The sequence below is a fragment of the Panthera uncia genome, unplaced genomic scaffold, assembly GCF_023721935.1.
Source record: "Panthera uncia isolate 11264 unplaced genomic scaffold, Puncia_PCG_1.0 HiC_scaffold_1549, whole genome shotgun sequence".
Lineage (NCBI taxonomy): Eukaryota > Metazoa > Chordata > Mammalia > Carnivora > Felidae > Panthera > Panthera uncia.
The window spans coordinates 1-13,951 of record NW_026058194.1 but is presented as its reverse complement, the minus strand read 5'-3'; the positions used below and the strand labels follow the sequence as shown (position 1 = coordinate 13,951).

Below are 13,951 nucleotides of genomic sequence, written 5' to 3'. Positions count from 1 at the left end.
TCAGCACATGAAGGTGTGTCATTTGCGGAAATTAAAAAAAATGTTTTTGGGGCGCCTGGGTGGCGCAGTCGGTTGAGCGTCCGACTTCAGCCAGGTCACGATCTCGCGGTCCGTGAGTTCGAGCCCCGCGTCAGGCTCTGGGCTGATGGCTCTGGGCTGATGGCTCTGGGCTGATGGCTCGGAGCCTGGAGCCTGTTTCCGATTCTGTGTCTCCCTCTCTCTCTGCCCCTCCCCTGTTCATGCTCTGTCTCTCTCTGTCCCAAAAATAAATAAAAAACGTTGAAAAAAAAAAACTTAAAAAAAAAAATGTTTTTGACTTAATAATTTGGGTGGGGGTAGGAACCTAGAGTCTCTCAGTCTGAAAATAAATGTTTTCCCCATAGCTAATACAGCTAATAGAATTACTATGGCCCCACAAGACTTCTAAAAAGGTCTATGGATTATTTCACATTTTAGAAATTCATTTTTAATCCATGTTTCCCAGTTGGATTTTAGTTTCAAATTACCAATTTCCCTTCCTAAACTTTACGTATTTTAAACATTCTCCCTAAAAGTCAAGTAGGAAACACTGGCTGTCACAGAGAACAGACTCAGTTTCTTCACCTGCACATCTTAAGGGCTTCTAATACTCCTCTTGTCCTTTAATTGGGTGTATGCAAATGTCCGAGGCCTGAACAAGGCTATTTTTCTTGAGATGCAAAGAGGGTGAATGACGAGGAACATCATGAAGAAAAACAACTGGCTGGCTGTTTCTTTTGGAATTTGAATAAAACTTAATATTTGATTAAATAGATTCATTTGCAAAGATACTGAACACATTTTTTTATATCCAAGACGTGAGTGAGCTCCTGGAGCAGGTGCACGGACATTGAGTTTACTGTGCACACATTCACTATTGCCTTCCTATTACAAAGGATAACGAGATAGTGCTTTTATATAGATTATATATGCTTAATGTGCTGAACCTAGAATGGATTTATCTGATAAGCTGGTATTCTTCATAGTTCGTATCTTGGCTACTTTGTTCAAAGACACAGATGATGCCCTTTGGGGTGTGAAAGAATCGTTCCTTAGGCACTAAATCATTCATTTCTACTTGGAAAGCTATGGCTACAAATAAAAATATAATAATGGCAATCGTAGAGGTATCATTTCATCCCATTTCTACTCATGTTATTGAATTTTTTCCTAGGAGTAACTGTACCACCTGAAACTGAAGTAGACACCACTCGCTATGATTCCCAGAGACTTCTTTAAACTAAAAGCTTGAGAATTTTGCCTACGACGCCATCAGATAAATCAAGGGAAGGACCCATTGCCATTCCAGGATGGAGAGAGGAGAAAAGTGGATCCAGTCTCCCAACGAACACTCAGATCCTCACTGGCTTCAGAATCATGCGGATTATAGAAAGAGAAGCCAGCCCATCTTCTTCCTGAGAAATAATAATATATCAATGAGATAAATGGTTAAAAGTATGGCATAATCAAGGGGAAAGATACAGGAAGAGGGTCAATGGCCAGAAGGTGGAAAATGTAATCATTAACTCCAACAAGAGGCCAAAATTATTTCGCTTCATGAAAGAAACAGTTCCAGGTGTAAGCAACATTTCACACGAACACAGGTGTTTCCAAACCATCACTCTTCCACAGACTCTTACATTGGGAGGAGAGGGAAGTTATTCAGCTGAAGAAGCAACTATATTCTCGTTAAATCCTTTGATATGTATGGAAATAAAAGGAACTTCTTTCAATTCAAATCCTCTAAATTCCTCAGGGGATTTAGAGAGAGCGTGAGACAATGAAGGTAGCCAACACTTAAAGCAATCTAAAAGATTTCTTTCCTAGAAGACCCAACTTACTTATAAAAAAAAAGCACAGGCATAATTATCTGGTGACAATGAAAAGTCTAATAAACACACACACACACACACAAAACCCATAAACTGGTTAAAGAGTTTTTACTCCGCACTTAGGGCACTTTGAAATCTGGTTTCAAATGATCCTCGAAACAGGTATGTCCCTTCCTCTGCGTGTGTGTGTGTGTGTGTGTGTGTGTGTGTGTGTGTGTAGGAGACAGAGAGAGACAGAGAGAGAGAGAGAGAAACAACCCACCATCACGACTACTGCCTTCAAACTGGAGACGTCTGAGAGCAACAGGGTCTAGCCCTGGACATCATCAACCTTGTATGAGCCTCAGAAGATGCTCTTCCTGCCAAGGGTGAAAAACCATTCAAGACACTGCATCTTCTTCCTTCGCCTTTCTCATCACCAACACTACATTACAATCATTTTGACCAATGTTTATTGCCTGTTAATCACGAGCAAAGCATGGTGCCTGGTGCAGCTTTGGTTCATGGCTGGTAGATTAAAGTTTAGGTCTTTGAAACGTAGAAGTTAAATCAGCAACCAAATCAAGACTCAGTTTCTATTTATATGTCTAAGTCCTCAACATCTTTATGTTCCTTCCTCTCATGACATTATTCTCTTCTTCCTCACTATGGAAAGAGACTGTGTTTCACTGCCCTAAGTGGGTCTCATTATTTGTGGCTCTCATTCACCTTATCAAAAATCTCCACAACTCTTCTGAGAGCTGGTTTGAAGGATGGCCTTCACTACATAGGAAAATGCATTTCCACCATAGCTGGGGCTTTGCACTTATGTGGCAGCCTCTGGAGTGGGCTTAGATACTAAAATGTCAATCTCTAGTCATCAGGACAATTGCTCAAAATCCTCAGTTTAGCAACAGCCAACTTAATTGCTAAATTTTATATCCATCTGGCAGTTTATTATAAAAGAAACACGCCTCTACGTGCCCCCAAATGCTACCATTCTACTACCCGTACCCCAAAACACCAACAACCACAAGATTTTTAAAAATTTACTGAAAGGACCGATTTACAGAGAGAAAGAAAAAAAGTCAGTTAAAAATAGCTGGAGTTCAGGAGGGGTCTAATAAAAACTATAACTGGCATCTCTACCTAAAAGTCAGGTTCAAAATATAGAAGAGTCATAAAAAGAGCCATTTTTAAAGCTGAATACAGCTGAGTTTTATGTTTAATTGTGCTCTCTCGCTTTCCAAAATAATTTGCTTTGTGTATGTTAGGACAAAAGATTTCTGTGTATGGCTGAACAGAGGTTAATCATGCATAGAGGCAGCTGCACCAAGATCCAAAGAACAGACCTTGGGTGAACGAGAGAGACCAAAGCTGTCTGAATAAATCAGTACCTGTACATTTCCTTAAAGAACAAACAAACAAACAAACAAACAAAAAGAACAACGACCCCCCCCCCACCCCCCATGTCTCACTTACAGATTAAAGAAAGAATCTAACTCCCCACCCATGTCCATTTTTCTCCCACTGAAGCCTCCCACCAGGAAAGTGCTCTTCATAAAATTTAATCGGGTTTTCTTTGCAGGGACCAGGGGCCTTGCAGACGGTTTAAAGAGGGACAATTCTTCCTACGGAATCTTAGGGATCTCAAGATTGACTTTTCCCTCGACGCCATTATAGAACGTAAAACCTTTTTTAAAAACCTGATAGAATTCAACGTTACAATGAGATTTTTTTTTTTTTGTCCACCTCTGAATCTACTCCTAAAGAAAAAAAAGTGTGTGTGGGGGGGATAATACTGGAACAGCAGAAAGAGCACAGTTGAAAAGGGACATATTAAATACCAGCTCTTCGAGGCAATTAACAACTTGCGAAAGTTGCAAAGATGTGGGTTTCCTGGGACGCTTTTGTGCAATCAGAAGTGTGCTGATAAAAGCCTATTACTCTGGATAATAGAGAAGATTGCGTTCTTAAGAAGATACTAATCTACATTATTCTATATATCGTGGAAACCTGACCTTGGGGGAAGCCTTGTTTTGTTCTGTTTTGTTTTCCTCCAGGGGAGAATAAAAGGATATTGCACTTCCCGAATAAGGTGAGATTTCGGACATGTCTTGAAGATCGCCACACTCGGACTTGATGAGCGACAGGGAGAGCCCTTCTGCGGTGCTGGGTGGGTGTGCTGGTGAACACGGATGGTGGCCTAGATGGTGGGATGACATCTTCGTCCTCAGACTCGTCGTCTCCCTAGTTAAGTCTAAGGATTCAGGAGAGGCTCTGTCTTTTCCCGAGAAGGAGCTGGAGGGAGCACCTAACGGACTCTGAAATGGGTAGGCCATCAAGGGAAGGGGGAAGGGGTGGCGGAAGGTAGACGTGGTGAAGCCTGCGGTGGCAGAGAGAGGCGACTGGTGCAGGGGCTGGTGGTGGCCACCAGCCGGGGGGCCGGAGGCGGACTGGTCGGATGAGTTTTTGCGGACAACCAGGGGCAGTGCTTCCGTCTGGTCTGTGGAACTGGGCATCTGCACGTTGCCGAAGGTGTCCAGGGGGTTCGGAATGATGACGTCGCCAAAGCACTGCAGGCGCTGGTTGGCGGTGTGGAAATTGTGGTTCTCCCCGTTGACCGCGAATCTGGCCTGGGGGATCTGGAGAGGCGGGAAGACCTGAGGAACCTGGCGGGAGGGTTTGGCTGAAAACACTTTGACCACCGTGTCCACCACTTGCGACATGGCGGTGTTCAGTTCCTGCTTCAAGGTCTCGGCCAAGTGCTTGCCTTCGGGTTGCAAGGGGTTCGGCCCGTGATCTCTTTCTTTGTTGTTGCCTTCTCGTTTCGGCTTGTTTTCAGCCAGCTCCTGCTCCCGGATCAGGGCCCGGGCCCGGTCAATGAACTGTCCTGGGTCTAGCTCGCACATCTCGTTGTCTGACCGCCCCACGGAGTCCTGGGCCCGGGCGTCCAGCATCTCCGAGCGCATGCTGTCTTCAGACAGGTTGCCATCTTCATCATTTTCGGAATCGGTGCTGTCATAGATTTGGTAGAACTTCTCCTGCAGCTGGCGCAGCTGCTTCTGCATGTCCTCCAGCTGCTGCTTCAGCTGTCGGCGCTCCTCTCGCTTCTGTTCTTTTCGGGCTGAAACCAGCTGCTGGAAACTCTGTTGCTGCTGCTGGGGCAGTTTCTGCTTGCGTTTGTTTTCTCTGTAACTTTCTCGGGGACTCACAGACTGCGGGGCCATCTCTCTTTCATTTTCATTGCCCCTTAATGCCACACTGGGGGAATGGCTCATACCCCGAATTATATTCTCAACCCGGGCGCGCTTCGCTCTCAGGTGCTCATCACATAAGCGATCCATATCAAACTGGCTCATAGTAGGCCTGCCAAAAGGGGAAAGACACTCTGGGGGGCTGTCTCTTGAAGAGTTGCTGCATATATCCTCCTGATGTACTTCGGAGCCTGTGCTAGAGAGGCCGCTGGCTTGGAAACTGGGCTCCGTGCCACCATTTTTGTTCATGTTATTTTTCAACAGCTGGGAAATTATGGTTGCTCCTGGAAAAGGCATCATGGCATCTTCATACGAGTTCGCCCTCTTCAGCAGCTTGCGGAGTACATTTGACTTTTCCCCATCTGCATGCTGCACCACTGAATACTCAACATCCTGCTCAGAACCTTGGGGATTCATGGCACTAAAAAACGTTGCTCTTGCCTTAGCAAAAAATGCAGATGCTGTCCCTACCGTCCTTTTCACTCCAATGTCAACTCTTCTCCTCTTGGTTTGCCGGCTTAAGAGGGCTGTGCTGTCATGGTCAGGCATCACTGGACAGTTATTGTGCCATCTTCAAAAGCTCGTCAGCTGGGCACAGCTCAAGAATCCCGGGACCCTGGCCAACAGAACAAAAGGACTGATGAATCATTTTCTTTAAATTTCTCCAAATTTCCTGACCTCAATCCTGAATCAAATGCAAAATGCATAGGCTCTGGGATTTATGGCACATTACAATTATTGCAATTTATTATGCACTCTGCTTGAAATGAAACATTTTTAAATATTTCTGCTCCACTGGTTTAAGATGGATTAAGATTAAAAAAAAAAAAAAGCAAAAACTGCTTAAGCACCAGTAATATGATTCTCTTTCACAAATGCCTAAAATGATACTGTTTATCTTCAGAAGAAACAGTAGATTATAAGAACACAGCCTCTGACAACCAATTGATTAAATTTTGGGCATTGAGATTCATATTACAAAAGAAGATGAAAGTGGTCTCTACTTAAGATATAAGGTTCAATTTTGAGGCTGTGTGAAATTTGGAAGAAAAATTCCATTTCTGAATTAAAATTATTCTGGTTCTAATGCCCTTAGAGGAGAAAGACTCGAAAGTACATGCAAATGCTCAACACGCCCCCTTTATTACTGAATTTTAAAATATTTCTGTCATATCTGAAATGGGAGGGAGAACACCCCCATCAGCACCTTTCCAATACAAATGGTCAATTTAACATTGAAATAAACGCACACATATTCATTTCACAAGTCTGCTTATTTAGCATGGATGTGCATTTTTATTAGTAAAATCACATTGGAAAACGCGATCTATTGCTATATCTTAACGTAAGGGTGAGAATATTTATGAATTTTCATGATGTCCTTTTGATGACTTAAATGACCACAAAGTTGGACTCACTGTAAAAGAAGGAATTGCCACATTTCAGAAATCAGTATGGGGAACAATAAACTGAGTGAGGCAAGGATAAATGTATCTTCAGTATTAGTTCTCTTCTGTTAAAATCTGCCAAAATAATACTTCAAATGCCTAAAGAAACTTTAATATACACATCCTTTGTGAATCTTTTTTCTTATGCCAAATTCAAGGTGGGGGGAGACTAAAAGAAAGTAAATAAAGATGCAAAAGCATCAGTCAGATATATGAGAAAGATAAATATCTTCTCTGCACATGAACTTCCATTGTTTCTTGAGGACACAATAGTAAAAGAGAATATCCTTCCTTGCATTTTATGCAAGGCACCTGACATATTTTGTGACTTATTACCCAGTGATGCTAACACCCAATTTTGTGTGCATATAAGATGTCACATCTTTTTTGCTTACAATTAACATTTTATGAAGAAAATGAAAATATTTTTTTCACACAGGGTTTATCTAATATTAAACTTCACGTTTGCTTAACAGAGCACATCTTCACAATAACAGGGTCTATTGCCAAAGGCAGCGTGCAGAGTGTTTGGAACGGTTCCCATCTCTTTCGGTTCACCTGTAAAAACATCTACGTGCTCCCTAGGACTGCATCTGTGGCTAGTTTTAAAGAATGACTATCCATGCAAATAGGCATAATTTCAGCAGGAAATAACCTGTAAAAATCAAGAAAATGCTCAATGCTTAGATGACAATGTGTGGGTTTTTTATTTTTATTTTTATTTTTTACTCAACAAAGATTCCGTCATGCATTCCTTGTTCCTGGTTTCTATGTGAAGACACAACATTTTTTAAAAAGCCTGTTCATGCAGGCAATATGATGCTTCTTTATATGTTTTTGTATGCTTAAAATTAAAATACTTTTTGTATGCCTCAGGATAAAATTTCCCAAAGTTGGAATGGAAACAGATCTTAATAACTTCAATATTGGGTTCAAAATTGAAGTCGGAATGATGGTGCACCCTCACACATCAATAATAAAACTGAGTTCAGGAATACAAAAATGCAATGACAAATATTTCGCTAACACATTGGATCCCATAAATCAGGTGTAGCCATCAGGTGAGAAAAAGAAAAACACCGAGGCAAACAAGAAAAGAAATGGGTTATTTCAGAGCCCAGAAAGATTTGCACACTGGGGGTAGGTCTCTGCAAGGAGGACCTCTTTGTGTGTGTATCAGCTTCCCCCCAAATAGAGTTCATTGCCATTGTTTTAAATTTTTACCTCTTTTCTTTTTTTGTGTGCAAATTCTCTTCTCCTTAATATCACCTGAAAAGCACAGGGATCTCTAGTCAAAACACTGAACAAACTTTCCGCAGTCTTTTTTCTTCCTCTGTTCAGCTTAACCCCCAATCTGGATTTTTCTCCTGCCCATCCTTGCCAGGGAACAAGCATCTCTGCAACAGGGGCTCAGAATGACAGGCTGGTGTAAGAGATGCGCACAAGGTCATCCGCAGGCATCCTTCCTTTCCCAACTGTCATTTACCTCTGCGTCAACTGCACTTCCTCTCATAGCCTAGGTATCAACAGCTGCATCCCTGCCTCGTGCCCAAGCCAAGAAGAGGGCTGTGCTCTTCCGAAGGCAGAAAGAAATGATACTCTCATTTGCAGTGGACAGTAAGTGTTAATTAAACATGTTTGGTGGGTCTTCCAAGAACCAAATACCTTGTGACTTCCTTCAAATTCATGAATCTAAACAGATTTTTTTCCATCCCCTGTCAACCAGTCAGCATTTTTAGATTAGATAATGATTTGCTTCTGTTTGGGGCTAAGAGAATATGGGAATCCTTTTAGGTCTTGTTGTAAAATGTCCAGCTGAGACATAACAAATAGGACAAAACAAATGGGAAAAAGTATATATTCTGCCAAGACCAGACATTATATTAATAGGCATGAATAAATACAGCTCTCCATATAGCTAAGATCTAAACTTAAAAATAAAGGTAGAGGGGTAGTGCACGCTGGGACCATAACCCATGGAGGCAATAGACAAGATTAAGTAATTATAACTGGGTGACATAATACTTGATTAGCAAATTGATTCATAAACAAGAGATAGATGTGAATGTATTTACCACATAAGAAAACGCATTGTTCAACGACTATCATATAAATTAAATCACTTGAAAACACATTTAAAGGTGCTGCCATGGGCTTCCTAATTCAGAATTTAGAGACTGCTATGGACTGACTTTATCACTGATCTCATCCTGTCCATTAAGATTTTTAAAAATTCCTTTATTTCTCAACAGATGTCCTAAGTCATAGTGTTTCAACTACAATTATTATTGACTCTTATTGTATTTTGATTTTTACATTCGTTTTGAGTTTAAACAGGCAAGATGAAACCTTTTGATCAGCCCTTGGAAACAGTAATATCAGCAAGTATGCAGAAAAAAATCCTGATGTAGAATTTGAGCCCAAATGTATTACTGTTTGGATACATATATTCTGTTCCAGTAAACTCCTCTTCAATTACCATGAAAACCCATACAGAATATTTTTATTCTTAAATAATTTGTCACAGCTAGCATTTGGTATCTAAGTACTCAACTGCTTTAATAATTCCTATACAGTGATTATCTTGACATAGCAGCTTCCTCCCAGAGAAAGATAAGAACAAACATCCAGGTATAATCGAGTCAGATTTTAACTACTCCAAAAGATTCATTAAGATCTGAATTATCTCAAGAACGTCAGGTAGCTTAACATGGAGAATGCTAAGGAACTTGATGACTTAATGTTAGAAAAGAACTTTCAGCGAGGAATTTCAAAGGGATTGGAGTAGAAAGTGGCTAAGTTCTCTACTTGAATAAAGAAGTTATTTGGGGGAGGGGATTACAACTTTTACGTATCTATCTGGAGTCCAGATTCTGGACAAAGAAGTGTTCATCATGGTAATTATCCAAATAGTTTAGACAAATCTTTTATAAGACAGGGTGAGTGTAAGGTTGGCATGGTTTCCTGTTTGGATAACTTAGATTATCTGTCTTTGTTGGTAAAATTATTTGAAGAAATTGCTCAAGCCTACACTTTACTTCTTATGGAAAACAATCTTTGAATGGGCCTCTAATCTACTTGGGTCAACCTGGTTATGAAATTTCGAATGCACTATCACTAACAAAGAACATCTTAAATCCACCTGAAAATCGGTAATTCAAGGCAGGGGGGTGGGGGAGATCAGATGATTTGATTTAGGTAGTCTCCCCTAAGGCCACCAAATCATCAAATCTTCCCCCTAACCCCTCTTCACTGTATTCAAGAGTTCCTTTCTGCTAATTAGCAACTTTTCCTTCAGGGATGTTTCTGCTTGCTGTAAGGTTAAGAAAGCGTTTTATGTTTAGTTTGAAGAACCCACTTGACAGAAGTTCGTACTTCAGTTAACTGAGATTGTATCCTCAAATCTCATATCAGGTTTTAAAATTTCCTATCATAACAGAGTTCTCATATCATAACCGTTTCACTTAAAATTCCTCCAACCTATCAAAAATTCCGTACGTTTTTCACCTGCAAAATGAACACAGAATATTTTCTGAGACATGCCTAAAACATTCATTTGCACCAATAATTCACCACATTAGTAAGTAAAAGAGTAAGAAACGATCTCAAGAAAAAACACACTTTTTTTCTTTTTTGTAGAAAATTCAAATACTCTAAATGTCCTTTGAAAGCTTTAGACTACACTAGGCAATAAGGTTGGAGAAATTCCTGAGGTATCTGTCCTTTCCAGTTGATACAGGTACTTAATTGGAATCCAATAATAATATGTCACGCACAATCCATCTTTATACTAGGAAAACAGTCACATTTTATGATTTATTTTGTTAATCCTAAACCTAAACATTCCTTCTATCAACAGTTGAAAATGCAAGACAATCCCTGAAATGATATAAGAAATTCATGAAAAAAAAAAAAAAAAGGCCTATTTGCACTTTGAACAGATAAAGAGAACCCCGGCAGCTGGCTTACATTTTAAGATTGCAAGTGCTACTTCTAGAGGAACCATGCTAGGAAATGAATAAAGTGAGAACAGAGATGCATGTGACGTAGGCATGACTTTTCTTCTCACAAGGTGATGATTAAACTAAGCAGAATTCTGCATAATGGACACATAAACATACTAGTAAGTACCAAGCACAGACAACCTCTATCAAACATAAAGGAAATGGACATATCCATAGATGACGTGAAAAAACTTCGCAAACACCCAAGGCAAGTATTGAGGGAGGGACTCTGAGATTTTAAGTCTAAAGGACAAATGACACACAGTATCTCATTTTCATGAACCCACGATCGTCACCCAAACAACAAAGACAACCGATAAAACCATTCACCATCTAACCTATTTCTATGTAACACAAGAAGTAGCCTGTTTAAAGAGAAACTTAAAAGGTCAAGTTTGAATAATCCAGATATAGTGCTTCCACTGAATTCTCCACAGCTTCCCTCACACATCAAGCCACGGTCCTTACCCTCGCCGATTTTACCATTATATAAACGTGGCCACGTTGTAGCATATGGACAGGGTAACACCAATGCTCCGCTTTTCCTTTCTCACCACACACAGCCCATTTCATTCTGAAAATACTCAGAAGTTCTTGCAAGAAACTCCTCACACAGCTGATTGCCTGCATCTTGCATCAAACAGAGAAAGCGCAGTTACCTCTCACGTACTTGAGATTTTCCTTCTCCATCAAAGTAATAACTAGGACATCTGGCACATGTCTGGTACAATGACAGGCTCATTCTGCTTTATGAGAGTATTTAACATAGGACTTGAAAGAGTTTATGCACATACCTATTCTTTCTGGGCAGAGAGAAGGCACGCTAAAAAGATAAGCTTTAACAACAGTAACACTTTCAAATGACTTTGGTATTCTTGGCAGTTACACACACCGCCCATGGCCGCCCAAAACACACAGGCACACAAAAGACGGCTCTCGCCCACCCCCCTTCCGCACCACGGACCTGGGAGATAGGCAGAAACTATAGAGGGAAGCAGAGGGAAAGTCAATCTCTCTCCACCTGCTGCCTGAAGTGGGGGGACTTTCAGCCGCCTGGCAGGCAGAAGCCTGAGACACAGCCTCAGCAGCAGCCTGCCAACATCCTTAAGGAAAATAAACAAACACATACCAACTTATCCCCCACCCCCAAGCAAAGAACTCACATGGCCGGGCTCAAAGCATAACAACAGCCCAGTTCCCATTAGCCCGGAGAATCCTATTAAGCAGGGCACCCATAAATTCATAAACTTCTGCAACCCTGGAGTGCGCATTGTGGTCTGGAGCTGTACAGACACACACAGACACAGAGGAAATCTGCACCTGTCTTTCTTGACCCAACACACCTGTCAGGCCCTGCCCATGCACAGCGCTCTACGAATAGACTTCTGCCTACCTAGTTTAGGAAAGGAAATTATTATTATTATTATTTTGGTAAGGGAGGTTATAGGTGGGAGGGAAGGAGGGGGGAAGGGAGGGGGAGAGAGAGGGAGGGAGAGAGAGAGAGAGAGAACAAGAGAAGACACTTATAGCCTTGACTTTGAGAGAAGGCCACCCTGTGCTCGCACTGTTTTTATAAGCTCTGGGAGACAACACAGACCTTCTTGGAAAAATAAAAACAAGCAGGTGAGCTCCCAGCCTTCCCCCAGGCGGAGCAGGGTTCTGGACTGCCAAGAACAGCAGTCTCACACTCCAACCTGCCTCCTTGGGCTATTTAAGACGATCGCCCAACCGCTCCTCCTCCTCCTCTCTGCCAGCCTGGAGGACTCTCAACTTCCGAAAAAAGCTGAGAAGTGGCGGGAGACGTGTGAGTCTCTCTCGAAAGCTACTCCCCCTTCACCTCCCTCCCGCCATTCCCTACCCCCCCCCCCCACTCCGAACCACGCTTTCCACCGGCGTTCAGTTTTAGCAGGAGTAAGTGGCTAGCACGCCAGAAGAACCAACAACTTGCTAAACTGGACTTTGGGTGAAGTCTCCCCCCCACCCAGCGCCCCCCTGCCTGTCCCCCTCCTGGTGTGTTCAGCCAAGATAGCAGCTCTTCCCGCCCTCCTCACCATTCTCCCCGGTAACAATCACCCTCACCTCTGTTCTCCTCCCTCCCCAGTCCGCTGAACTGGGGCACAACGGCAGGTACCACCCAGACAAGACCAGATCCCAGCAGCCCCGCGGCACACACACTGCCAGCCAGGGCTGTGAGAGTCCTCGCGTCGCAGATCCGCAGCCCAAGAACATCCCCTACCCCCACCCGCACCGCCAGCACTCGGTCCCCCCGCGACGCTCCGGCCCCATCCCTCCACCACCGCCACACGACCTCCTGAGGCTCCCGCGGCCGCCTTACCCAACTCAACTTGACCTAGCCCTGGTTCCTCGGAGCTCTGGAGAGGGACGCCGCGCTGCTTTCCCGGGACCATCTCTCCACCGCTCCAACCCCGATTTCAACATTGCGGCTTCGACAGCGTTTTGCGAGTAAAGTAACAGAGCGCCCCCCTCCTCCCTCCCCCCTCCTCCCTGCTCCCCGGCCCTCTGCTGGGGTTCAAAAGGAGAAGTGAAAGGTATGCAAATGACAAGCAAATTGGAAGAGCCTGGAAGAAAGGCAGCTATAATAAACAAGACAAAGAGAAAGGACGTGGGGGCTGGCCCAGGAGTTTTAGCCGGGAGAGACGGGAAGGATGGGGCTTGGCGGAAAGCGGGGATCCAGGCGAACAAAAAGCGACCCGGTGCCCCTCGCGGTCCTCTCTCCCGAGAAGAGAGGGCAAGAAAAAGAAGGAAGGGACGCAAACGCCTCCTCACAGCCCAGGAACAGTACACAAAAGGTGACAAGATCAGCGACAAGTCCAGCAGTATCAGCCTCCCCCGCCGCCCGCCCCCACCCCCCCATCGCCACCACCACCCCAGCCACCAGCAGGAAAGAGAAAGAAATAAAAGCCAAGCGGATCACTTACTCTTAGGAACTGGGAGGAGCGGAGCGCTGAGTTCCACGGAGGCTCCTGCTTACAAACTGTTTAGAGCCTATTTTATTATGATTCATTTAAATAACACCATTTTCTCCTGGAAAAAAAAAATGTTTACACGGGCATGAGTAATGGGAGTCTCTTTTCTTTTCTTCCCATTCAAGAACAAGCCAGGACAAGTGATTCTGGAAAAGGGGAGGGGACTGGCGAGGGGGAGAGGATACTTACGCGGTGCAGAGGGCAGTGGGACCGAGCGTGGTTTTGCCGGCAGGGAGAGGAGAACACGCGCGCGCACACACGCGGCGGTGTCTTGCGGGTGATGAATGTGATAATTGGACCGGGGCCGGTGAGTGCGCGCGAGCGAGCGAGCGGGGCGAGCGGGGCGAGCGGGCGAGGGAGAGGGGACGGTGGGAAGGGTGGGAGGGGAGAGGAGAGGAGAGGAGAGGGAAGAAGACGAGGCAGAGG

The 13,951-nt window shown here is 43.6% G+C and overlaps 1 protein-coding gene across 4 annotated transcripts in view; it reads right to left on the bottom strand.

The window, feature by feature from the left end:
• Positions 1-13,945, bottom strand: part of LOC125917161 (prospero homeobox protein 1) — a 51,901-nt gene extending 37,956 nt beyond the window's left edge. For 3 of the 4 annotated variants that reach the window (XM_049623427.1, XM_049623429.1, XM_049623430.1), the window contains exons 1-3: positions 13,715-13,945; positions 13,478-13,583; positions 3,911-5,702 (exon numbers count right to left, since the gene is read on the bottom strand). In XM_049623427.1, the coding sequence (XP_049479384.1) occupies positions 3,911-5,635 (1,725 nt within the window). In that variant the 5' untranslated portion in view covers positions 5,636-5,702; positions 13,478-13,583; positions 13,715-13,945. Of the gene's footprint in view, positions 1-3,910; positions 5,703-12,873; positions 13,379-13,477; positions 13,584-13,714 lie in introns of those variants that run through there. The other variant, XM_049623428.1, reaches the window with a different exon arrangement.
• Positions 13,946-13,951: the final 6 nt, after the last annotated feature.